The sequence below is a fragment of the Larus michahellis genome, chromosome 2 (assembly GCF_964199755.1).
Source record: "Larus michahellis chromosome 2, bLarMic1.1, whole genome shotgun sequence".
Taxonomy (NCBI): Eukaryota; Metazoa; Chordata; class Aves; order Charadriiformes; family Laridae; genus Larus; species Larus michahellis.
This window is the reverse complement of record NC_133897.1, coordinates 137,743,507-137,771,154: the sequence shown is the minus strand read 5'-3', so window position 1 is coordinate 137,771,154 and position 27,648 is coordinate 137,743,507. Positions and strand designations below refer to the sequence as shown.

The window sequence follows — 27,648 nt, the reverse complement described above, 5'->3', positions numbered from 1 at the left end:
GCTGGGGACACATACCCCAAACCCAAATTAGGATGTATGGGTGTAGGATCCTGTGCTCCATAGAAACTGTCCTTTAATTTATGAAGGTTAACTGCTAAAAATTCTACTGCGGCTTCTAGCTGGCTACTACTGTTGCATGATTTAAGTGCAGTAATTTGGAAGGAGGGGAAGACTTTAAAGCTTTACTGTTGTTTTCTCCAATAAATCAGTCCTTAACTGCAGCAAAGGTGTGTTCTGGATGCCCGCTTTAAACCTCCTGACTCTGAGGTAGGAATAAACAGTCGCTGCTAACATTTAAATAACTGCTTCTAGGAATCAGTCTTTAATATTAGCCTTCTCTGAAATACATTTGCATTTCTTAAAGCACTTCTAGCAAATGCTGAGGTACAGCAGTGGGACCTGTCTGTATCTTGTGAACTGCTACTTGAGTTTTGTATACTGATCTTGATGCTCTGCCAGGACTGCAGATCAGTCTAAATAACGGTCTTTTCTGGGTTCAGCGCCTTGCTAGAAAATATGTTAGCACTTCACTTAGTTTTGCAGAACGAGTTTACTACTACCTAAGTAGGTAGTAGTAAACTTCTTTGAAAAAGTAAAACGCAGTAGCTGAACATCTCTTTTTGCACAAGAACTTGATTTCTAGATGCAAACAAGTCCTGCTTTCCTGCCCTTCGTGTTAAGCTTTAAATGCTCAGTCAACTATGTTTTTTCTCTTTTGGAGGAATCTCTAAGTATTTAGTGTTAGGGGCAAAATTCTGTTTTGGACTGCATTGTCTCCAACAGTTAATTTGTTCAGGGAAATAAATCTCCTGCAAGTGTATTCTTTATTACTTAGTTCTAGCAATCAGTGCTGCTGTTCAATATAAACTTACTTAGTTGTGTTTTCCACCAAGGGAGGAAAAAATCAGCAGCTCACCAGGTATGTAACGACTGCCAGAGAGACGCTGCATGCGTTGCAGGACATTGCCACCATGTGCAGTGCCACACAAACTGCCCATTGGTTAAGTTGGTTAGACAGTACAGAACAAGCACTTCTGTAAAGAAGCAAGAGTTTCATGGCTTTGCTGGAGTGTGTGTGGGGTACCTGTTCAGTATGTTTCCCCACCAGTCATGGTTGTGAAGACTTGGTTTTAACAGTCCAGCAATCCTGAAGGAAAGGCAGTTGTTGCCCTGAGAGCTGGGACAGTAGGTGAGCCTTTTGCCTAATGCACCTCTGAGTACATTGCCTAAAAGAACAGCTTGTGAGCTGCAAGCTGTTCACGCTATTAAGAGTATAATTTGTTCCTGCAAATTGTTCTGGGTCGGGGCAACCCCCAGTATCAATACAGGCTAGGGGATGAAGGGATTGAGAGCAGCCCTGCCGAGAAGGACTTGGGGGTACTGGTGGATAAAAAGCCAGACGTGAGCTGACAGTGTGTGCTCGCAGCCCAGAAAGCCAACCATATCCTGGGCCGCATCAAAAGAAGCGTGGCCAGCAGGTCAAAGGAGGCGATTCTGCCCCTCTGCTCTGCTGTGGTGAGACCCCACCTGGAGTACTGCATCCAACTCTGGAGCCCTCAGCACAGGAAAGACATGGACCCGTTGGAGCAGGTCCAGAGGAGGCTGCAAAAAATGATCAGAGGGATGGAACTCCTCTTCTATGAAGACAGGCTGAGAGAGCTGGGGTTGTTGAGCCTGGAGAAGAGAAGGCTCCTAGGAGACCTTATTGTGGCCTTTCAGTACTTAGAGGGCCTACAGGAAAGATGGGGAAGGACTTTTTAACACAGCCTGTTGCAATAGGACAAGGGATGATGGTTTTAAACTAAGAGAGGGTAGATTCAGATGAGATATAAGGAATACATTTTTTATGATGAGGGTGGTGAAACACTGGCACAGGTTGTCCAGAGAGGTGGTAGATACCCCATCCCTGAAAACATTCAAGGTCAGGTTGGACGGGGCTCTGAACAGCCTGATCTAGTTGAAGATGTCCCTCCTCACTGCATGGGATGTTGGACTAGATGACCTCTAAAGGTCCCTTCCAACCCGAACCATTCTATGATAAATCACAGACACTGTCTGAACCTTTAATTGGGAAACTTAAGCCACCCTTAAAGAGTATTTGGGGCATTCTGCTTTGATACTGTGGATTGTGTGGATTGCAGATGAACACGAGTAGTATGGTTGGCAAGAGCAGCGGTGATCAGGGAGAAGTAGTTTCTGCGTATTTCTAAACATTAGCAAGTGAAAACTGTTGGAATTAATGCCCTGAAGCTGAATGGTTTTGGTTGGTTTGCATGCCTGTCACTGAGCAGGTTTTTTGGTGTGAAAGACTTTTGGAGATTGTGTAAGAAGGAAAGCAACTTGAGTGTCAATGGAATCTGCATAGCAGCCTGTTGAGTGCTTCGTGCAGTGGTGAGGGAGTGTTTTTGGAGTAAATGGCAAAAGGGAGAGCTTTACTGGAATAAATTTACAGTCATCTTTAATTCCACGCAAGCACACTGGTACATGAAATCTTTAATATGCTTCTGTTTCTTATTTACAATTCAAGAGCAAACTTCACCTTGGTGAATCACAGAAATGTACTTCCCTCCCATCCCCAATTAAAATTACTTTCCTATTCAAGAAACATCTTTTGAGAAAGTGAAAATATGGAATGGGAAGAGAGATACAGAAATCAAAGGAATTCATCTATGTGTCATCAAGAGAAGTTGAGAAGACTTCTTAAGCTCTTTGGGAGGGAGAACTGATAAGTTGAGCACAAAGCAAGCATCAAGTAAAATAACTAAACTTCTGTAGCCTGCCTGTTCCAAGGCCATGTCACTAGAGAGGTCTTGGTTCCCCTTCATGCAAGGTGGTGGCAGCAGCATTTCTGAGGGTTGAGATGGCTCCTTAGAAATAATGCCGTATCACAGCTCCCCAGCTAAAGTGCGTGCTTGGGGATTGAGTTCTGGGAACAAGCAGTATGCAAGTCAGTGCTTGGGCCTTCCCCTTTTCAATATCCCGATCCAGTTCTTATCTGGCAGTGCAGAATGAAACATTGTGAATTGCATCAGTAATAGCTATTTAAGCTGTGAATTATTCTGAGTGGTTTCTGTGCTGATGGCTGAGCTATGATGCACCAAAGCTGCTGGGTAACCTGCTGGGTATCAGCTAAACCAATCTTTAAGCATAAAGTTTGAAAAGTTTACCAGACTAATCCATTAAACAGAACCGATCCATTAAACTCGGACTGGAGCCTGACCAATACTTAGAGTGGCTATGAATACATGTATTTTTTTGTTTGATGTTTACAGTTGTGAAATGGTGTATATGACGGGTTAGCTTGTACGATAGGGAGTGATGCTAAACTTAGACTTCACTTGGCAGTGCAAAGCTTTATTTTTAGGGTTTGCAGTGATGCTGAGTTTCAGGTCAAATACTGCGAGGAAGCAACTTGTAGAAACAGTGCAGTGCAGTTCTGGACCAGCAGCTCAGTAAAAGCAGTGGAAATGTGCGTTCTTTAAAAAAAAAAAAAAAACTAAAAAAAACCCCCAAACCCCAAAATCAAACAAAACAACCAAACCCACATAAAACCAAACAAAAAAAACCCCCAACAAAACCTCTTTCCCTTCTTTCTTTCCCTCCCTCCCCCCAAGTTTAAGAGCTGAAGCTCAATTTCTTTCAAGGCACACCCTTTAAACTTTGATCCTTCAAACCCACTGGACTTTGTCATTCCCCCTGTAGTTTCCATTGTGTCAACTGTACCGGAATCAGGAAAAATGTCTGCCTGACTTTGTATTCATCTAGATGTCTTTCCAGTTTTGTCCACTCTCATATACTTCAGTAAAATAAATGGTTTAACTTGCTCTTCTTACTTCACTGTGAAATATAAGTGAGGAGCCTGGGGATCAGCTTATCGAAGCATGCTGATGTTTAGGAAAACGTACCTTTGTGTGGAATGGACTGGGATACAACTAAATCACGCGTAAATATATGAATGCTGCTTGGAGATTTGGAGAGATCCATACTTTTATGATTTGAGATCAGAACTTTTGTGATTTGAGATCATCCTTTTCTGATCTGAACCTGTGTAGGTTGTAAAAAAGCAAACATAGATTGCCTATAATGTCACCTGGAGGCGAAAAGCGATGTCTTATGTCCAAAGTCTGATCTGATGGAAGAGGGTATGTTCAACTTTCTCTAGGACCTGGAAATCATTGAAAGCTTTATTTCTTTGTGGAGAATTATCTCTGGACAAACTTTCTAGACCCTTCTCTTTGCCTTCCTCTGCTTTTGGAGTGATTAGTGTTTTATGACTCTCTGTTGATTTGTGTGACAGCAGTATCTCTGTAGGCTAACAGTTTCATTTAATTTACTGTTCTAGTCTGACTTGGAGTAGGAGCAAATGTCTCTTAACAGGATTTACTCAGCTCAAGCAGCATTAAAAGTCATTCAAGGACATATCAATCAGATAAAACCTCAGAGTACTTATTAATATAATGGGAACTTCAGTGGTCATAATACTTCAAAGGTAGATGCATTATCTGCATTATTTTTAGAAAAAAATAAGCCAGTCAATGCAGTTGGTTTGTTAGTGAATGGCTCCTGGTTCATTGCATGTGCAGTTGCAGGATTCTCCCTCTTATCTCTTAAATGAGATTAAGAGCAGTGCAGAAATATTCAAGACCTGTGTCTTGAGTTTGACCAATTTGCAGCCCTGGCAGAATGCGGCTCAAGGCCCCTTTGCTAGTGACAGCCACTGCTCCAAATCAGTTCGGAAGTGCCGCAGGAATTGCTGCTGCCCAGCTGGGTATGCGGTGTAGCAGTACGGGCAAGTAGCAGCCAAAGTTCATCTGGAATGGGACACTTCAAATACTACACGGTTGGATGGGTGACTTGTAAAACGCTGGGCTGTAAAGGAATAGGTAATGTATCTTGTTTGATGCTGCAGAGAAAACACCACAACTTATTCTGTGTTTTTGAATGAGAGATACCCAGTAATAGGGAACTGCTGCATCGGTGTGCAAGAGTACTTCATACCAGCAATCTGTTGGTGTGCCATTAGCACTCCTGTGTCAGGTCTTATTTTCTTAAATTTAGGTGGGCTCGCCAAAATTCTTCAGTGGGTGAGAAATGTAGATGAATAATATGGGCTTGTCTTTGTTATGGGCTCACCTGCTTGGATAAGCTACGTAACCGGCTCAATGTCTATTGTTGGGTTTTAAGTACTTCATGGACAGGCTGGTTCTCTGAAGGGTTTGTGGCAAAAAGCATTACTAGTCTAAAGGTGTGATTTGGCCGGGTGGGGAAGGGGGATCAGGAGTGTGTTCTTATGGCCTGAGAGATTTCTGGGGCATACATGATTGCATATTTATTGTACCAGTGCACTATTTCTGCTGGCTAGGCAGGGTTTTACAGTTTCATGGACATTTCACACTATCTTCTTGGATAAGCCAAGAGCAAAAATGTTAATAGGATTTCTGCACAGCTTGCTACTTGCAGTTGCTTGTGTTGGAGAAATCATACTTTTCAGTGTTACGCAGTTACACTTGTTTGACAGTCCCAGTCTAAATCTTAAACTTGGTTAGTCAAGGCCTGAGAAAGGAAGAGAGTATCAACCTGGTGCTTGTCATCATCATGTTGAATTATTAAGCAAAAAGCTTATGTTTGTTGTGGATGACTGAATAAGGAACCAGACTACAGCAGAAGCTTAGCCATGCAACCAATAACTTGTGTGTGGAAGTTCTGGCAAAAAAAAAAAATTGCACGTTTTTACAGCTTTGCAGTTTCCAAGAACATGATGTGACTGCAAGGAGCTGTGAGACTTGAGAAATCAGAAAGGTTGCTTCTCAGGAGGGTCTACTTAAAAGTAACTGGTGTCCCAGGAACTTGTGCATAGCCACCTCTGGTAAAAGTCTGTACAATGAGGGCTAGATTCAGCTGTAAGTTTTCAAATTAATTTCCAGGTTTTAATATGCCTTTATTGGAGGGGTGTAATTCCCTCCCAAGTTACGGTAAGCTTGGAGTTGAGTTTGAGGAGGAAAAGGATAAATTCGAAGCCTGGGCTCTTGTACATTTTTGTAGCTTACTGAAATGGCTCCAGGCTAGTATCAAGTACCTATTTTTTGGATCTGTTTTAAGCTGTCTGATGCTGTGAACCTAGAGGAGGGGAGGGTAGCCCAATGAGGGGATTAGGCAGAGGAAAAAAAGTAATTTGTCCAAACAACCTGGCAAAAGATTGGCTGCCAGGCTTCCATATGAAGGCTGCCACCAAGTAGTGTGTGTATGTGTAACAACAGAAGTCAAAATGGTGCTTCCATTAAGTCCCATCAAATCTGCAGTGAGGTTGCCAGGGGTGAAGGTATCTGAACACTGCCTGCATTTAGAAAATTGGGTGGGGTCTTAGGAGAGCACAGGCAGCTAGCTATTTCCTTCATTAATGTTAGGGATGTTTGGAGTGGAATTATGTCAACAGGAGAAGGCTGTTTTGACAAGATGAAACTTTCCATACTTTGTCTTCTGATGGTAAACTTAGCAGTGCTTCTAACACATTTAAATCCAGTTGGTGTTACGTGTGCATCCTTTGTGGGAGCCCACCTGCAGGTTACTGTGCTCTGACTATTTCTGGGCAACTTGTACAACAACATTAAAAACTACTGTGTCCTGAATGCAGAAGTGACTCTCCCAGTGCTTTTGAAGGGCAAGGTAACATCTCCAGCTGAACCGACACATGTTTGGAAGCTTTTGTCTGGACTGAAGGGCTTTGCTAGGAGAACCCAAGAGCAAGCATTAAGGGAAGGTTGCTGGAGTAATAAAGGAAGCTGCACAGGAGTGGGTACACAATAAATTGAGGAGTCTGAGAAAGGAATTCAAAGACTTAACTTCAGCCTAGTTTCCCTGGGCTCTGTTTAATCGATAGATTAAAGGGTAAGAGGAGGAGAGGCTCCTGCTTCTAAGGTAGCTTTAGCATAGTGACACTGAGCTAATTTGTCTACTTCAGACTTTTCTTTGTATACAAGAGTGAACTCCTCTGGCTGCAGAGGCATACATTTGCTTCCCTGCTGGGGAAAGGGGGGTCAGGGAGAAATAAATGGCTCTCTAAAACATACTAGTCAGGAGCGTCTTCTGTGTTAAAGGTCTGGAATCACGTGTCAGGCTCAAGAAGTTGCTCTTTCATTCATCTTGTAAGCAAAACGTCAGTCAGTCCCTTTTATGCAAATACAGGGTGTTATTTCCCCAGAATCTGGCCCAACTGGACTGGTAAGCTATTTTTTTCCTGCAGACTCCTTCCAAACTGAACTCAAAATACTCTCTGCTGCCGTAAATGCTGTTGCCTTGCTTGTCAGCTGTCATAAAACTGCCATACACTGGGGAGTTGTGTGGAAGTGCCAAGTCCCCTGTGAAGTACCTCAGTTTAGAAAATATGGGAGAAAATTGAATTTTATTCTGTCAGCAGGTAGATATTTGCAAATCTAATTCACAAGGTGAAGGGTTGGCCACCAGGACTCCTTGTGTTCCCGAGCAGTCTCTTCAGGGTTGCAGACCTTGGAGGATCTGAGTGAGCCATTGTCTTAACCATAGAATGGTTGAGGTGGGAAGGGATGTCTAGAAGTCATCTGGTCCAACTCCACTGCTAGAGCCAGTTTCCCAGGACCATGTCCAGACGGCTTTTGAATATCTCCAAGGATGGATTTTATGAAGTACTTATCCTAAGCCCTGTTGCTTGCATAAAATTGCGCGCTGCTTGGTTGCTTAGGTGCTTCTGTACTTCTGTCCTTGATAGTAAATGGTGCAAATTCTGTGCTACACCAAATCCAGGCATGAACTTGGTAATTACGTGGTAGGAGCTAGTGTGTACCTCAAGCACTGAAGTGTGTTTGCTGGTATTATTAAGGTATTGCTGAGACTACAGATGATGCCTTTTTTGGTGATTATCCTTTCAGGTATCACAGTACGTGATTCAGCCTAATATGTAATCAGATCTGCTTTGTTCTTAAAACTTCAGTATCATTTTAATGGTGAGACCTGATGATGTGGAGTGGGAATGGTGGGCTTTTCTGGAGCTGCTTTTCAGAAGTGGAAGCTTTGGGGTGCAGTGTTGAAAGAGGGAGGTTTGCTTTAAGAGTGCAGAAGAGCAGAATTTTCTTCCGAGGGAAGCTGGGAATTGCTCCAATCAAACTCATTCAAGTAAAACTTCTAAATAGATTGCAAGGTTACATACTAAAACTTTGTTTAAAACAATCCCGTTCTGCACTATAGCCTTTTCTTCCTAATCTTTTCCAACTGTCATCTGGCTGCAGCTCAGCGCTACTTCTCCAGCGTTTTTGACAGGTTCAGTCTCTTACTAGGGATTGGAGTCTCTAGAGAATGGCAGCGTAAATGGGATAAGCGGATGAAGTCAAATAACTAAATACATTCCTCTAAAATCTACCTGTTAATCTCACTTGGAAATGTTCCTCTGTATTTGCAGAATTTGGCCTGACTTTTCCAAAGTCAGTGCAATGCCCTACCTGATCACTGGTTCTGGGGTGCTGACTACTGCATCCTTTGACCTGGACTCTTCCCACAGATTGGAAATGCTTTTCACCTGCTATGGAGTTGACAAATGTGACTGCTTTGACCTCTGTTTGAGACACAAAGATTTGCTGTAAGTCAGGGGTTTCTGCCTAATGAGAATCTTGTAAGTGCTGGAGGAGTTGTATTCAAAAGGTAGTGGAGAACCTCTGCAAATACATAGACTTCTGATATGAATGGGTTAAGAGTCTTACTGTGGTATCAGCTTGTCTGGCAGCAAAATATGCCGGGGCACGGATCTGCTCCCTCACAAGATCTCAGGAAATTAGTCTGAGTTTATAATTGGATTGGGAGGAGGAGAGAACAGAACTGCTGCCTTCGCAAAGACATGTGTCAGCCCTCTGAAATGCCGTGGGCTGAGACTTTGGTTTCAGAAAAGTACAATACTAGCAACCTCGTAATCTTTAACTGTAGCACACATAAGTGTTTGTGTTGTAGAGTGGTACATCTTGGGGGAGAATATTGATCATTCTGAGAGGGTTTTGTTTGTTTGGTGGGTTTTTGTTTGTTTGTTTGTTTTTTAAATATAAGTACATGAAGGCAGCATTTAATCTTAAGAAAATGCTGGAGAAGATATTTCTTTACAAAGGACCATACTGGACAATGCTGTTGCATCAGGGAGAGCTAGTCCAGAGAAAGCATGAGGCGGGAGGCCGAAGTAATGAGATTAATATGGTGGTGTTGAGTTGGGCTCTGCTAGAAGGCAGCAAATGCTTAAACCCTTAAGCCACAGTCTGCTGACCATTACTGACGGTGCTGTAGAAGCCTGTATTCATAATGTTCAAAAACTCTTATAGCTGTGCAGCTCCATTCATGCCATGCACAAATCTTGGCAGCTGAAGGAGGTATCTGCCGTTAAGGACAGGGGAGAGAGCCCAACGTGGAAATAGGAGCAGGCATGTACTAATTAAAGGCTTGCTTAGTGTTTGGGATTCTGTCCTGTTGCTTCATGGCATGTATTCTCTTAATGCAGTTTTAAGGCCGTGGATCAGATGCTGAAAGGCTTTACTCATCTGTAAACTGGTAAGACTTTGAAGATCAAATGGATGCTACAGAACCTAGATTGGCTTAAGATGCTTAAGTAGCTTTATAGCTCTTAAAATGGCTTATGCCCTATAAAACTCAGTTGGGGTGGGGAGAGGAGCCTGACTGTTGCTGCCTGATTGGGATCTACCTCTGAAAGGTGAGGGTGGGGGAAGACCTGGCTGGAAGTCTTTACCCCAGCCGCAGTTACTGGAAGGTTCCCAGTCAGTCTTGCCTGTTAGCAGACTGCAGAAGATACAAATTCAAACCAGGTATAGGCTGAGCAGGTAGCTGAATCTTAACAATCAACCTTGAAATAAAAGATTGAATCTTTCTGCTATGCCCCCAAAACAGCAAGTGCCTCTTTCGCAACAAACTCTTCCCTCATCTTCCCCCATCCTCTTTTGCTTGCTGAATTAAGTGCTGGAGTCATGGTAGGCTTGACAAAAGTATAGGCTGTGGTGCCGAAGTTTTGCATCTCTGTGCTTACACAGGACACAAACACAGGATGTCCCAAGGTGGTGAAGGTGCCTATGTAGCAGCAGAGCTCTAATGTGATTAGGCACAGATTTTGTGGGTTGGTTATTTAGGTATCTTTATCCAAAGTATTGCTTGGATCTTGTCCTAGGGTAGCCTCTGCATTCCTCCAGTCCCGAGGCATTAGTGGTAGCCTTTCAATTTTGAATTTAACTCTTTGTATGAAACACTCCTGAATACATAGCTTAGTTTCTTCAAAATGCAGAGATGGCATTCACTTGAGCTGAGTTTGGTTTCTTTAGGGAAAGAGGGATATGAGTTTTTCATGTATAAGCAAACTATTGTTCTGCTAGACCTAAATGTGGGAAAAGCAGCTTTTCTGCAAGGTTACCATAACGTCTTATCCTCATGTAGCTTGCAACAGGGTAGAAGTGCTGTAATACTATATTGCCTTACTTAAATTGCTACTAGAGCCTTAGGTTAAGGTGGAAGCTGCAGACATGGGCAGCAGGTGGTATCTGAAGAAAGAACAATGTCTGAGACTAGGCAGGCAAATATCTGGTTAACGGTGTTTGCTCAAACTTAACAGTTTTTCTAGCTGTGCAGGAAGTTCCCTCCCTTATGATTCATGACATGCACAATCTGTGCTGACTGTTGATGCTAAATAGTTACCTGGGAAAGCTTTAAGCACACTCTCTAACCTTAACAGAGGAGATTACACCATGATTAATGGTAGGAGGTGTGATGGTAATGCTTTGCTGAGGCTTGCCGAGCCTTCCTGCGCCACTTTGCGACATTTAGTTGAACTTGTCAGTAATTGGTTCAAGCATCCTTGGCAGAAGTTACCTACCTTCACACCAGCCTCTCAAACACCAGCTTCTAAAATGGCATAGATAACTTAAGTACTAACCTCTTAGTTATCCTGAGTTGTTAAGGGCAAATGAGCACTTGTTCTGGAACAGCAAAATCTTCAGTCTTAATCTCTTGCATACTGACCAAAACCCCACTGCTACTTGTCTCTGGAGCAGATGCATCCTTAGGCTTCAGCATCTCTTCAGGTACTGGCTTGGAGCTGATAACCTGCAGTAAGAACCAAGGTTCACCTGTAACAATCGAATTTGCTAGACAGGGCAGAGAACAAAGGTACTTGAGCATGTACAATAACTACTCTAAGCCACATAACAAATCTAAACTTTAGCTTCAGCTCTAAAATGTGTGTCTTGCACTGGGAAGGCAGGGTACATCTAGCATGGTATGGCTCTGTGGCCTCAGTTGCACCTTGAGCCAGCTCCATGTACTCTTAATTACCATGAGGAGGAGGGATGCCATGGGGTGGGATATTTTGGTCATGGGAGGGCCCTTTAGAAAGGCCTCGTAATGAGCCTGTTTTCATAGTGTTGAGAAATCTTGCTTCTTGCCACTGCCACTCAGGCCGTTGAGAGCTGCTAGACTTGTCAAAAAGCTTCATGCATCAGAGCAAAACCGTTCTTTGCGGTTCCGTGTGGCTGCTGTCTGTCATCCCCATCCTGCTTTGTTTCCTTGGGACCATCACTTTAATTTGGAAAGTCCCTTGGAGAGAAAGTCGTTCCTCTTCCAAACGCCCCACACTAACAGCTCGCAGGGCCCATCCCCAGACTGCCTTTAGACAGTGTAGGGGGAGTGCTGCCTTGCTCTGCCCTGAATCCCTGGCTGTGCTAAGGAGCTACTGCGCAAGAACTGGATAAACTGACTGTTACAGCTGGCAGGGGATTACCTGTCTTTCCTGAAGTGAATGAATTAGGGATGACAGGTAGCCTAGATGTTGTCCAACAGCAGGTTTGGAAGGGTGGACTGCAGTCCTTTCTCCTTACAGCCGGATTGGCTTGTACTTCAGGGTGAAGACCATCAAACTTCCCCAGGTGATGAGGAAGAAGCTTGTTCAGCAAGACAGCTTCTTTCATTGCCAGGTAGGATTTGTAGCTGAGAATGTGTGAGGAGTGACGCTTCCGTAAACTCCTGCAGGTAAGAGATCAGGAGTCCGATGTGTTTAGGTGGCTTGCTTGGGAGGTGCTATTGCAAGCCTGCTCTATGGCCCCTATAAGATAGTTTAATCTGAGCAAAGAGGGTAGTTGGAAGTAAGGAGTTCTTCCGCGGTCCCTCTCTTGGCATTGATCTTAGGACAGTAATATTTCTAAAATCTAGAGAATTGTCTTGGGTGACTTCAGGGCTCGTGCTCAGGCTAAGCCAGGGCAAAAGCAGAATTAAGCCTCTCACGTGTGGGCTTGGATTCGTAACTCAGCAAATCTTCCCTGTAAGCCAAAGGTATGTTCTAGTGGTGGGCAATGTCCTGTACTTGTCTCTCCGACTACACTGAAGATGTGTTGGAGAGTTTGGCCCATACATGCTTCTGTCTGTAGTGGTGACAGGCCAGGTCAGTGGTCTTAGACTGGCAATCCAAATGTCTCTAGGGACATGAAACCAACTTTGCACAATAAAGATACAGGAAGAGTGTTGGATGTTTTTGAATGGATGGTATGGGGTGAAACTGAGTGCAGGGAGTTCCCTGTCAATGACAAGAATATAAGCATTGACTCCAGTAAACACCCTTGGCCAGGAAATGGTATTCCTGATTGTTAGTAGTGATGAAAAGATCTTCATAAAGGATTCTTTTTCCTATAATAGCTACTTTCAGTTGTTGTAGCCTGCGAGCACGGACTGGTGTTGCATTGAATGGTTCTCTGGTGTTGGGAAACAGTCCTAGGTGGTTTAGCCTCACCTTCGCGCTCTCTTTCTCTGTTGGGAGAGCGATGGTAGAAAACACCCAGCTCTTCCAGTGTGCCACATCAGATAACTTGCCACTTTGCCTAATCCAGGTAGCACAACTACTGCCTGAACATTTGTACACAAGGCAGCCCCCGTCTGCTGAGCCCCCTACATGAGGGAAAGCTGCAAAGCAAAATCGGTAGCTATGCATATTAGTGTGCTTGGTTAATAGAGAGTATATTATTACTGTAGCCATGTTACAGTTCTCTGCTGCCTCTGGATGCTTTAATGAGAATCTGTGACCAAAGCTTTCACCTTTGTCAGGTGAACTTTGCAGTATTTCTAGCAGATGCCACAGCCACGTGTCAGGAATGCAGAGGGGCATTGTATTTTTTCTTTTGGTGGGTTGGGAACATAGCAGAGACCTGTGTTCCAGGCTCCGGCACGCTCATTGTTATGAGCCTGCAGGTAGTCTGTACCAGAAACGAATGTAGGTCTGCAGTCTAAAGGAACTGCTCTTTAATTAGCTGGAAGGTCTGTTCCTGCACCCAGTGACTGCAGTGGAAGTGGGAAGTTAAAACTTCAGATGGAATGCTTTCTTCTCGTATCCCCAGAGAATACATTGCACAGGCTTGACTTGGGTATGCTGCAAGGCTCCTTCACTTCTACAGCTTTGAGCGGAGGGTGGCGTAATGTCTCTGATCAGCTCTGTCTTAAAACATCACTCTTACAGTGGAGGAGAAGATTAACTTCCATTTGATTATGCTCCTCTGTGTGCAGGCTACAGTGAAGAGCCCAGGTGAAGGTGTGGGGTTGGGAGGTAATTGTTGCTTAGCTTTAAAGGTTATCTACACTGCTAGTAAACTTCTTTTTTCAGTGAAAGACGCTGACCTTGGAAGAAAAAAAATAGTAGTGACGCACTGCAAAACTGTGCTGAGTGCCTTTTTTAGGTAAGAAGCTTCTGCTTCCCAGGGCTAAATCTTATACCCCCAGCGTGAATTCAGATGGCTTACATAAGTTGATCTTCCTTCATGGTATACGTGTCAAAACATAAATACAGTTCATCAGGGCGATGGATTCCAGTGTTACCAGTTCCCGGCATAACTGGTTGCTCTAAATGACGGTGGCTGAAGGCAGTACACATCAATGTTTTAAAAAAAAAAAAAAAAAAAACAAAACAAAAAACAACCCCCTCATACCCAGAAATGTTTAGCTTTATGGGCAAAAATCATAATGCACACTAGCACGTTCATTAAAAAACCTAGGTAGCGTTTCTAGCATAGCCTTCAGAGATGCTGCTTTCTCCTATTCTGAGCTTGCATTGCAGTGGGATACCTGGGCAGCAGAGACTGGGTTCTGGCTACTGGTTATTACGCTGGTGGAAGCAGCTGGAGAAATAGTTACGCACGCAGAATTTTCCATTAATCAGAGGAAAAAGTCCTACACAGATGGTATATAGGATAGATTACGGCTAGTAATCCTTTTGTGTCCTAGAAGATTAAGGATATCCTGGTGTAGCTGCAGTCAGCTGACCTTTTTTTATTTAAATGACTGAAAATTCTTGATGCAATTCTGCAGAGGACCAAGGCTCTTCCAGAAGCCATGAATGGTGCGCTGTGAATGTTTGTTAAAGGAACGGTCTGTTTAATTCCAGCCCCAGTTACAAATTTACAGGAACTTAACTTTGTGCCATGTAAACAGCAGCAGCTACAAGATGGCTAAGAAATCACCTGCTAGACGGCTCTATCAAATCTAACAGAGGCGTAAGAGAACTGAATTTTCTGAGGAGGTATGGTGAGTGTTGTGAAGAAAACAGAGGGTGTCTGAATCCTGCTGTCGGGGTCGTCCCAGCAAGTGAAGATGAATGCTTTGGTGGAAGACGAGGACGCCTGTGCGCTCTGAATTTTCTGGCATGGATCTGTATGAGGATTATAAATCGCCCTTCGATTTCAATGCCGGAGTGAACAGAAACTATCTTTACCTGTCGCCTAGCATAAACCTTTCTCCTCCTGGATCACCTACACTGGTGAAGTCTGGTAACTTCTTTCTCTTTCTTTTTCAAAACCTTTACATGGAAAGCTTAGTGATTAATATCTGTAAAAAGGAACTTCTCAAATTAAGAGTTTTACAATTTGGCTGAAACACAGGTGTAAATGAAGGTAAAAGTAGACTTGCTGTTAACTCCGGTAGTTTATTAGCTTTGGTGTGTCATGTAGGTAATACCTCATGTGGTATGCATTTACCAGCTTTACCCTATTTGTTATTTCTTAATTCAGTAGAAAGGCAGTTTGAGGGAAAATGAAGTGAGCAAAAAAAAAATTATTAACAAAAGGTCAACTTCTACAAGACTGAAGTAATTGGCCTAGTTTGACTATTAGCTTTTTGAGGGGGGAGGTAGGAATTGCATGCTTAGTATGATTTCAGACCTCTGGATAGTCTGACGTCTGCTTTTGCCTTAGTACTGAAAATATCACCGATTAACGAAAATGCTCTCTAAAACCTTTACTCTGTTCCACCTAGCAATTAAAGTGCTGTGGATCTTGTGCCTGCAGACACTAACTGTACCTGTGCTCCCCTGAAGCGGCTGTTGCTGTGCTGTGCTGCAGCAGCATCCGTCTGCTGCTTAACCCTACTTGTTTCTAGCTGGTAACCTGTTGTAGAGAACACCTACAGCTGTGCCTCCCAACACATCCTGCCCTGGTTTTACCACCTTTCCTTTCCATTCCGTGCTGCCAGACGTGATCTTCCAGAGTAATTAAAAATATAGAAAGCTTAGCCCCTACTTCAGGTGTGACAAAGCAAAGCTACAAAGGTGGCGAGTTGGGTTTTTTTTGATGGACTTGTTCTTTAAAATTTTAAAGAAATGTGTGTCCCCTGGGGAACCTCTGTGTGAACTAAAACAAACCCCTCTGTGAACTCGGTGAGCTCGGGGCCTCTGGGGAGCCGCAGTCAGCTTTCACTTCTGCAATTACTGCATCTCCCACCTCTCCTGAAGGCAGGGGAGCAGTCCTTTGTATGTGGTGGTGATGCATCACCATAAGCACCAACTTTTGTTGTGCTGCTTTTTCCCCTTTTTCATTCACTTTGAATGAATATATGATTAGTGTTTGGGAGAAGCCCAAGAACTTTCTCCCCCAAGTTGAAGAAATATGTCTCACTTTGGCATTTTCACTGAGATAAATGGGAAGCACTTAAATTTGATCTTTCTTATATATTGCAAAATAAATATCCTTTGTAGCACTGTACATTAGTCAAATGTTGGAGTGATTTTATGATCTTATAACAGCTTGTTCTCTTGAACTCTTAACAACTGCCTGCTTTCTTTAGCTTTGCCAACTGTATAGTGATAGCCAAAATGCTCATTCGGAGTGTCTAACACAGAGCATGTCCGTCTAAAGATAAAGCTTTGTGAGGGCTAACCCTTCCCCACCCCAAAGGCTCCTCAGCTGAAATGACTGGTACTTCCTTAAACTAATAATGTTTACTGCTGATCTCTGAATTCAGGCCAGAAAGAGGTAGGAGCTTCTGGTCAAAATAGAGCACGAACTTGGGTGGAAACCAACCAAAGCAAACCTCAAACCAGAAAACCTGTGTGTTAGTTGAATGACTCTAACGCTTTGCCTTCCCTGGCAGAATAATAGAGACTTGAGTGCCATTCCCCTGAATGTGATCTGTGGAATCCTAATCAACTAACTTCTTCATGTCTTTATTTGGTTCATTTAAGTAGATCTAATAAACTGGTGGGATAATATGTTAATCTTAGAAATACAGACATCTAAAAACCGACCTTAAAACTAAGTAAGTTTTTCCAATACCAGATAAGTCTTCCCATTTTTTTTCCCCAAACAGAATTTTTAAGACTTTGAGAGACATAAAATGCTCAGCTAAACTTGGTTATAGCAATCAGAGTACCAAGCGACTGAATTTTAAGACCTTTGCAACTCTATGAAGAGTTGCAACTCTATAAAGAGGCCTAATGTAATGAAAGGTAACAAGTTGGAAGCCAATAACAATGGTTCTGCTGGTAAACAGAGAAGACCACAAGTGAGAAATGCTCTCTTAATAACAGATTGAGCCGAAGTATTTCCATTTGTTGGATGATTGCTATGTCCCTGGTTTCTTGTCCCACACACTGCAAAAATTTCTAAGGTGGGCTGTGCACCTTTCCTTACGAAGTTTGCTCAAAGCCAGGATCTTACTGTCTGTCAGCACTAGCTTATGGGGTATATTTGGCTTATAGCCACACTGTTGTGGATTGTTATCTGTGCAGACATTTGCTTCTTGGTCAGGCTGCCTAGCACAGCCTTCATGTAGCACAGATGAACCCCGTGTCCTGGAAGTATTGAAGTGAACTGAGGAATGGGAAAAAAGTGATCAGAAAGGTGAACAGAAACAAGGGAGGGGAGGTGCCAGAATAGAGAACAATGGGAAGGTGTTTGCGTACTTCATATGGAGCTAAAGAAAAAGTAATTAATGGGAGGGGAGCAGAAGGTGAGGAGAAGGCATGGTTAGACAGACAGGGTGAGGTATGGAGGACTCTGAGTAGCAGTGATTGCCTGTCTTCCTGAGAGATCTAGAAATGGGAAGGGGAGGAGAGATCATTCCCTTGCTTATTAGCATTGTGTCTTAAGTTCGACGTAGCCAACAAGCAGCACAAACTCCCTTGAAACACCAGTTTTCCAAAGAGAAGGTACATTCCCAAAATGGAAGCAATCGCTGCGGGAGACAATCCAGCATGTTTCCCTGCTGCTGGATTCACTCGATCTATTTTTGGTGAGATAATCCAGATGACTCTTCATAACCAGATTGAGCAGACTTTCAGCTGGATGTGCTAATGCTCTTGGAGTCAGCGTGGTCTTTGGTACTTGCAAACTTTCTGAACTCGCTTTAGCAACTGCAAACTCTGTAGTCCCTGAAGGGGCTGCAGATGGAGAACAAGGTCAGGAGCTGGAGGTTAACGTACTGGGGGTTGTAGAGTGTCAGGGGAAAATGCAGTTCAAATTATTAGTTTTCCTTCAGTATAGGCATATGTAATTAATAGCATAAATAGCAATTTGACAAAAAGATATTGCATTCTTAACCGTCTGATGTTAAGGAAATAGGTTGATGTATAAACCAAAAATTAAATTATCTGATTGTGAGACATGAGCTGTAATCCTTTTTTGTTTTCTTTTTTTTCTTTTTTTTTTTTTTTTCTTCCTTTTTTTTTCTCCTGGTGCTGTAGTGCTGTGCTTTGGCTTGGGCATTAGACTCGAACTTTTTTTTCTGCCCTACATTCCTGATAGAAAATAGTTTATTGGGAAACCTGTAGGAACTACACTATGTTTGTGTAGCAGACAGATGTAAATCTCTGGGAAAACGTGATATAGATTTCATAAATAAATGCAGAATGGGTTTTCAGTTGCCTTCTGTATGCTTTCTTCTCAGCGTACTCTGTGGTAACTTACCATTTACAAATGTTCTGCCCGTGTAGCAGTGTGCTTCTAGAGGACACAACTACAGGCATTCTGGGCACAAATACAGGCAGAAAATACACTGTTTTGGAAAGAATTTGTAGAATTGAGCTTTCCTGAGTTCAGTCACTTGATCAAGGACAAGGCCTCTTCTTTTCTTATGCTTGACAGCTCCTAGGAGTACGTTTCATAGAATACTTACAGCTAATTACAGACTCGCAGAATCTTTTTTTCCCTGACTTTTCTGTTGATTGCGATGTAGCTATTTGATATCGCGTCTCACAACAAAATCATAGTGGTGGTCTCATTGCACATTAATGAGTTTTTGGATTCCCAGACCAAATGGTATTGTGCAGGGGCATCAGAAGCTGCTGAAATGAGGATGGAATCTTATCTGGTTAATTACTATAGTGATTAGTAAGGCAACATTACTTAATATGTTCTCAACTTATCTGAATTATATATTTATATACATATGTATGCACACTCTCACCCTCTCTCCTTACAAACCATCAATCCTTATGGGGTTTTCTCTTCTCTTTTAAGATTCTTATTTATTTTTTTACTATCTATAAAACTATTTTACCTCTTGAATAGAGAATTAGCTCTGGGAATCCACAACCATTCCAGCATGCAGTATTTCTGCAAACTGCTCTCTTTGCAAATTAGAACAGGATTCCTTAATTCTGGCAAACTGTATGTTTAAGTGTCAGCTACAGAGATTCAAAATGGGAAATCTTTTGCTGGAAAATACGTTTGTCATGTAAAAAGGTGTTTAAAGTGATCTTACCGTAAGCACTAAGGACTAAGAATAAAGGAATCTTAAAGTGAGTGTATCTTAGTAATACAAATAATAATCTCCTTCCTTTCCCTGAAGCTGTGAAGGTGAAAGTTGAGGAAGACCATAGGGATGTTTGGTATTCATACAGAGGATTTTTGCAGAGTTTTGGTTTCTGGATTTGGAAGAAGAGGTATCATTGTGAGTGGATGCACATCCTCATCAGTCCCTTCTCAGCGTGCCACCACTTTGTCTGAAATTATGGCCTTTTGTTCCCCAGCTCCTTCTCTGTGCTTCTTATCCAGGTGCAAAAAAGCAGCTTACTTCTAGTTCCATGATATCTGCGACTTTCTAGCCACAGTGGTACCAGTTATTAGGGACAGAGAAGTTGGGTAGGGTATGGGGGAAGAGTTCGTACTTGCAGTGCAGCCCTTTTCTCTGCTGTTGCTGAACTTGCTCGTCGCAATGACCATTCCCAGTATGCCGAGAATGGGCATTTTTTTTAAATCTGATCCAGAGAGCAGTGAGGGAGGGCAGCCTCTGCATTGGTCTTGAGTACCTCCAGTGCTTCCAGAGTTTCTATGCCACATGAACGAGAGAGAGCAGAGAGTGCATCGACTCCTGGGCAGAGGGGCAGAGGTTGTGTTGGAGTCACTGGTTGGGACATAGCGTTCTGCGCCTTGTTTTCCGTTAGAGTAGTGGGATCCATTGTTCTCAACATGTTTCCAGCCTCCAATTATAGCAGCAGTTGCAATTATATTGAGCTCTAATACAACTTGGTAGAACAAAATAGCCAGTAAAATGCCTCTGGTTTCCTGTACACCGTAGCACTCTGGGAGCGTGACTTTGGTGTCCTCTCATCAGTTTTCTTTGTGCAGTGGCACAAAAGGGCTGTATATTAACGTTAGCTGCTATCTGGCAGAGATGTGATCTGACTTTTAATGGTTTATTCTTCTCCAGGGCTGCTAAGAAGTGACTCTATACCTGAGGTTGGAGAGGATGCTGCTGCTACAGTTGGTATGGCAGAAACACTCTCAGAAGAAGAACAGGATGAGCTAAGAAAAGAGCTTGCTAAGGTAAATTTCTTGCAAATAGCTCTTAAACTGCTCTTGAGAATGAAAATCTGGGATAATGCTGTCTTTGAACATACAGTTAATGCTTTGCATATTTATTGTGTGAGTGTCTAAAGCTGGGTATGGCACCCCTGTGTATTGCGGGGAGGAAAAGGGAGGGTGTCAAGGAGAAAAGAACAGCCAGTTCTAGCTATGAGGAATTACGCTAGAAGTGCTGAGTGTACCGATCTTAAACAAAGATGCATAAATGTCTAGCCCTTTTGTTTTCCTCAAGTGAGAAGGGGGTAAATAAGCTATCAATGAGAACATGATTGAAAGCCAAAACCAAGTATTGTCTCAACTGGTTTGCAGTGACTAAAGGTGTTGTTTCCATGAAGGATGCTTTGTAGTAATATCCATTTTTTCGCTAACATCTAACCATGTAAATATTCTCACCCATAGTTCACATAGCAGATTTTTTTTTAAGAGCGAGTTGAAGTTGCACTTTTTGAAGGACAGTTAAATATTCAAACCTGATACATGCATTTCAAAAGTTGTCAAAGCCAAGCTATATTGAGTTGCCAGTCTTTCTTCTTTTTTAGCTTTATGTGACTTTAGGACCCTAATAGAAGACCCTAACTTAAGCCCAAGGTTGGCAAATGAAGGATAGCTGTGAAATAAGCACATTTAATACAGTCTGGGGTTTGGTAGTCCTGAGTATTATTTCATGCCAAACCAATCAGCTGAAGATGGTGAGGGAGATCTGGTCCTGCTAGGATACGTCACGCTGGACTTCGGACAGGTATCCAAAACCAAGATGCATTGAAGATACTGTTATTTCCTTAAAGGAGCTTAAATGAGCAGGCAGATTGATACTTTAAAGTAAGTGCAGTCTGGATGAGGAAGTAGGGTTGGGTGTATGCCTTTGCCTTTGTACCTATTACCTTAGTACCTCTGTCACATCTATATAACCCACAGAATGGCACTGTAAAATGGATTTGACATCTCTGATCGTGATCTGGTCATCTTTCTGTGAGAGGCTTAAGTGACCATCTGTGTAAAGAAGGAAGTGTACAAACAATACAGTTTTCTAGTTGCTGAGCAGGTGCTGTGTTTTTGTTTTCTTGTGGTTTTTTGGGTTTTTTGTTTTTGACATTCTTTGTTTTGTTTTAAACTACTCAGTCTGCCACCATTCTGCCCCTGCTCTGGGGAAGGCGCTCCTGTGGCTGGATCCAGCCTGCAGTTGCTGTCTTAAGCCACAAAAGAACTTCTCTGTTTAAGCAAGGAGGCAGAACTTGTGTGCAGATCAGACAGGCTCTAAGTTTCCTGATACTGGTTATACATTGGTGTCTCTTCTGACGTGGAAGAAGGCTTGGCAATTGTCCCAGGTTTGACTAATCTTCAAGCTTCACATAGGCTAATGTTGTCTAAAGGTAATGATTTCTAACTATACAGTCTTTTAGTTACCAACTTCCTTGTGCATGTTCCAGTAACAGAGATAGCTGCAGGTAGATTACTTTCTCCCTAGCTCTTAATGTAGACTCTGTTGGATTTTCCTTTTAGTATTTAGAAATGTGAGGTAATGTTAAAAATGCGTTAGCCCTCCCATTACTAATGTCTAGCAGTTGTTCTAATAAATACATAGTTAAATGGCTGGGTATATCGCTTGTTAACTGGCCTCTCATCAACTCCACTGCCACAGGTGGAAGAGGAAATCCAGACGCTCTCACAAGTGCTAGCTGCCAAAGAGAAGCATCTAGCAGAAATCAAGAGAAAGCTGGGAATTAACTCATTACAGGAACTAAGGCAGAACATTACCAAAAGCTGGCAAGATGTTACATCAACCACAGCGTATGTATCAGTTCACAATGATTGTCTCAGCTGTTGAGGTGAAAACTATGTAGTTCTTGTCATGTCTAAACCCTTTGTTCTTGTGCAATGAGATGAGTGTAGATAACACGGAGTTAAGTTGCACTAAAACTTTTCTGGATAAATCAACATAGATTTCTTTCAAGAAGGCCACTATTAACCATACCATCTCATGCAAAATAAGAACGATTCACCATAATATGGGCAATTCTGATACACTTTTTGCCTGACAGATCTGAGATACCATTACTGAGATACAGAGGTGCCCTAAGTCCAACAGAGTGCCCTTCTTTTCCAGCCTGAAAAATTGTTGTAAACTGAGCTTATGCAGGAAGAGGGCAAAGTCACAGTTAATGTTCTTGCCAAATACAACTGTTAGCTTAAGGTCTAGAGTGAAATGCGTTCTGCAATTAATGACTACGCATAATGTAAAAGGATGTACCTCAAACTACTTATGTTGAAGTTTATTGACAAAACCATTCGGTGTAAGATTTTAGACACTTGGCACAAAAAATTAGGCCTCTGTTCTTTTTAAGTGTGTGTGCATGGTGTTGTTTTGTTGAGTTGTTTTGGGTTTTGTTTTTTTTTAAGTCTTACAATAGCAGAGAACATCTGTTCTGGGGGTGGGGTAGTACGTGTATGTTGGTGAACCTCATCTGAAGTCTGAGGTGGCAGGGATGCTGTAGCCAGAAGGGACTGCAACGGCTCAAAATAATCTCTTAAGTAGCTTGTCCGTTTGACCCCAAAGTTTAAGTATACCTCTGGGTCTCATACAAATTTACGTATACTAAAATGTTTCTTATGTGTTCTATTAAAATAACTACAGAGTTAATTTTGCTTGAACACAGATACAAGAAAACATCAGAAACCCTTTCTCAGGCTGGTCAGAAGGCTTCTGCTGCTTTTTCAACTGTTGGTTCAGTCATAACCAAGAAGTTTGAAGATGTCAGGTAGGTTTCTTTCGCTTTTCGCAAGTAGTTGCGTTTTTGATTTAAGCAGGTGATGACTGAAATGAATTTATGCTGTTAACGTACCCAGCATTTCTAAAAGTTAATCTATCAAGAACCCTTAGCATGTGTTTTAGGTGAGCTGAGCAACTTGCAGCAAAATCTGCTTGTATGTCCTCACTGATGCAGAAGAGTTCTGTGGTGTGTATTTTATATATACAAGAGAAGCAATGTATGCTATTATCTTCACCGCTACTCTTACTTTTTTGCTAGGATTGCAGGTGGCAGTGTCTCTGCCTCTGTGTGATGCACATAGCGCTGTCATTTCTGTTCTCTGACTTTCTCAGCTTGTGGAACACTACATTTAAACTACTGATGTCTTTAGCTGTTTGTGGTTTGGTTTTGTCGTTGGCTTTTTTGTTGGTTTTTTTTTTTTTTTTCCCTTCAGGTGTGTTTTATTTCTTTGTAAGCTGTTCTACGTCATAGCAGTGGCTTGATTTTATTACCTTTCAAATAAACTATTGGCACTTTTAAATTCTTAAATATTGGCATACAACATATTTTGATTTTGTGCCTAATGACACAGCCCTTCATGCAAATTAGGTAAGTTTGGTGATCATTTTTAGCACTATTGTGAGCTGCATGCAGAACTCTTCCTGGATGCAATCCAATCATCTGCTTAGCTTACAATTCTTTGTTTTATTGTATAATTTTTACTACTGGAATATATGCAACCACTCGTCTCTGCTTGTAACTTGTTGTGAATAGTGGATCAAACTTATTTTTCAATTGTTGGACACATAAAAAAATCACACATTATAACAGAATACTGCTGCAGTGTAATAAAATCAGCCCTCTGTTTTAAAGTGCTGCCATTAACCTCTTTCTTGCTTTTTGAAGTCTGGTGAGAAAACACCTTTGAGGTGCAGCTACACATTTACATATTTTTCTTCAGATTTATCAGAACTTCCTTTCTCTCTTTAATGCTTACTCTGGCATTGTGCAGACTACAGGCATTTTCACATTCCTTTAGGTAAGGTGGGCGCAAGAACTGTTTATGAAACTAAGCATGTAGTCAGACTGTCTCCATTAAAATCTTTAAATAAGTTTTGTCTGTAAAAGGTAATTTCTTTTTTTTTTTTCCTCTAGTGTTAGTTAATGTAAAACTGAAGCGCTTTTAATGTCAGGGAAGATGTTTCTTCATGTTCACCTGGTAACTATCACAGAACATGAAATCTTTAGAGTACATAATAATCAATTAGTCTCTCTTCCTTCTAAGACAGACATCTGTTAAAGTGATTCTGCAAGTTTTTTTTGTAAAAAGACAGAATATGGTTTTGAGGTCAATGGCATGCAGAATTCCTCCTTCTCTTTGTCTGTACAGTGTTTTGCTTTGACAGAGTAGAAATTTTCCCTTTTTTGTGTCTATTCCAATGGTTGTTTAGCGTTGTGACTCTAATCAAATCACTAGAGTCTAAATGTAAAATAGTTTATGCATTCTCTGTTCATAGTTTGTCCAGTGAAACAGCCCATATCTTTGAGTTGATTACTTTAGCAGTTCCAAGACACTGAGTATTTTAGTTACCTTGTCTGCATTGCCTTTTATCTGCCTAGTCTAAGCAAATACTCAATGTTAAGTTTTCAGTAGCTAAAATTCCTGTGTAGCAACTTAGGTCCGTTGCCTCTCAGCCTGTCTATACCCGCGTCTGAGTCTGGCTTCATCTTTTCTGCCCTCTCACTAAGTAGCTAAAGACAGCAGTAGGATCTCTATAAAGAGGTAGGGATCCGGCTCCTAGAGTATTAACGAGGAGCTGTAGCCCCAGGGGCAGGAGGAGCGTGGGGAGGAGATGGGCAGCAGCACAGGATGCTGTCAGAACTCAGGCTCTGAAGTGAGCTTGGTTCGCTCAAGTATAAGAATAGCAGCCTGTCTAAACCGTCTCCCCTTTAGCACCAGTAAGACAAAGGGAGCCTGGAAGATGTCTCTATACCTTTTGGATGCTTGGCTGCTCACTTAACAGGGTTCACTTTTCTTCCTTAAGGCTATGGTTTTCCCCTGCTAGTCTTAGACTATTGCATTCGACAAGGACAAGCGCAGACTCATAGCTCTCTTCTAGCTTTAGGAATGTAATACCTCAAAAGAAGAGTGTCCTAATTAATCAAGTTAGTGGCTAGGTGGGTGTTGAGTACGCTGTATCAGAAACTGGGCCACTGGGAGGGAATGTAACAGGGCCAGAGGAGCCCACACTGTTGGTGTGCTTCTCGGGGAGAATCATGGCCATGGAAATTCAGGGCATGGTTACAAATTCAGGAGCAGCTGGGTTTAAAAAACCAAAACAAAACGTGAAGAATTACTGCCATTCAAGATCTTAGTTGCACTTAAGCAGGAGATTAAAAATCTTTGAGTTTTTTGCTTTCATGAGGACCAAGTTCATCTGGGATTCAACCAGTGAATTCAGGTCCCAGGGTTATGTGACTACTCAGGTGGTGTCTGCTTTTAAGACTGCTCAAGTTTGAACTTTAGAAAGTTTTCCATGCCCAAGTTCTTTCGCGGAAATAAGAATCGATGGGCCTGATACTTACTTGAACAAACACTGAATATGCAGGTGTGTTTTTATTCTTAAACTCTTGTGTGGCTGTTTCATTGTGGCTTCGCTTTTCTTGTTTTAGCTTAGGGACCTCTCAGTTGTAATGGCACAATTTCTTCTGTGTTGGACTATTTCCACATGTTCCACGCAGCAAACATCACATGTGGGTCTTCATTCTTGCACTGCAAAGCTATTTTGGAGGGAGTTGCAAAAGGGAGTAAAGCAGCTGGTGGAGGTGTAAACTTGGAAAGTACTGAAATAGAGAGGAAGAGAAGGGACTGGTAGTGCGAAGTCAGTGTGTTGTTGCTTCCTTTTTGTGTTTGTTTCCTCTGCTTTTTGTTTTGCTGAAAATGAACTCTGTTCCTTCTTAGGTTTCTCTGAATACCTTTATTCTCCTTTATAAGAACGTCTTGGAACTTCTGATGAGCTAGCCACCCTTGTGCAGGCAACATCAGTATTACATGCAAACCAGCAGCAGTACCAAGATGTAGCGCTCTTCAAACTTCCTGAGCAATCATGACTTTGCACTTGGCTCCTCTTGCCCTGCATCCGTATTAAGTCCTCACCTTTGCCCTGTTCTGAGATTGCAGAATAACTTTCTTTTCTTGCTTTGAAAACCTGATATGATCATGGACTCCTAAATATCATAATTTATCAGCATATCAGCTGAAAACCTATTAATAAAAGCAAGTTAACTAGTGTTTATGCACTCTTAAGGCCATGTTTTCCAGACAGGGTCTCTGGCATACCTCCTTGTGCATTTTCAAAATGTGAGGCAATGTATTAGCTAGAAAAATAATCATGTAAAGGATAAGAAAGCTGTTAATGGAATACAAAATACATGGAAGGCTGGAGAGCAACTTCTTGTGCCTTTTTTGGTTTTATATATATGTTTTTAACCTAGGGGTTTGCTTGTGAGCCTTGTAAAAAAGGGCTTTGCTTCTGCAAACCGCCCAACCTGATGGCCTAGTTATGAGTGTGTGCTTTGATGTGGCATTCTGACGTTTGTGGAAAGAAATACAAGTTCTTTTGTTTGTAAAGCTTTTCAAGGCTTCATCGTGCTTCTTTGCACTACTTGAAGAACTGGTGATTTGATGTTAAAAAAGATCAACTGCACTTACCTAATCCAGTTCTCCTGCAAACCAGATCATGCTGTGATAAAAGTATATACTATCTTATGCTGACATTTTATAAAACGGATACTGAGTATACGAAACTGTATATTGTGCAACAGCAAGTAAATCCACGAATGTACAAATAGTTCTTCTATTAAATGATCTCTATGAGATTAAACTAAACAACCCTAGGCACCTGTTAAAAAATCTGCAATACATCATAGGTTGTTGCTTTTCTGTGTGGGCAGGTTTACAGGTTGTAAATGTGTAAGGGGAAAAGAAGGTAACTTTCACCCTCTTCAGCCTTAAACTTCATGTAGGGAGGCACTTCTTGCAGGGTGAGGGGAAGTGACTGAGCATGACTGGACAAAGAGAACTAGTTTGTATCAGCCTACTTCTGTACTAAAACTTGGCGTAGAGCAAGATCAGAACTTGTAGTAACCTGCGTCACAGAGCTCCAGAAGACAATCGGCTTCTAAGTGCTCTGGAAAAGTTGTGGAAGTGAAACCATTCATGAAGATGAAAACCAGCAGAAGTGTGTTTGGGGAAAGGGATGAAACACGGCCACATGTTACTGATGTGTGTCAGGACAGCCTCTGGCCTTTGCATGTGTGGTTCGCAGTACATGGTACTGGGATGTCAGTTGTGCATCTGCCTTAAGGGATCCCAGCCTTAAGGGAACTTTTTATGCCTCTAGTTTTTTTCCTATCACTGTGTTCTGCTGATGAGCCTCCCAAAAGAATCTCTTAAAATTTGTTCTGCAATAACATGGGACCTTTTTGCTTCTGTCAACATATCTTCCATTGTGCTGAAATACTAATTGGAGTTTTGGAGGTACATAAAATGTGAGAGAAGGGGGTTTTTTGATTGTTTGGTTTTGTTTGTTTGTTTGTTTTCCTCCCCCTAGCAATTGTCTGGAAAGTATTCCCTTGAAAGACATTATAAAGCCCAGTCAAATTTAACATTTCAAATATAGTTATGAAAAAATGTGATCATCAGTTTTTCTGACTTACTATTGTGGTATTTGACAAGAAACATGTAACACATAAGACTAATTTGTATCAAGAGTAAACAG

General features: G+C 42.0%; 1 protein-coding gene across 7 annotated transcripts in view; it reads left to right on the top strand.

The window, feature by feature from the left end:
- TPD52 (tumor protein D52) overlaps positions 1-27,648 on the top strand; it is a 129,912-nt gene that overhangs the window by 9,798 nt on the left and 92,466 nt on the right. For 2 of the 7 annotated variants that reach the window (XM_074577326.1, XM_074577327.1), the window contains exons 2-4: positions 19,966-20,081; positions 21,760-21,908; positions 22,775-22,876. In XM_074577326.1, coding sequence (XP_074433427.1) covers positions 19,966-20,081; positions 21,760-21,908; positions 22,775-22,876 — 367 coding nt within the window. Of the gene's footprint in view, positions 1-14,602; positions 14,811-19,965; positions 20,082-21,759; positions 21,909-22,774; positions 22,877-23,879; positions 23,907-27,648 lie in introns of those variants that run through there. The other 5 variants (XM_074577323.1, XM_074577328.1, XM_074577324.1 and 2 more) reach the window with 5 other exon arrangements.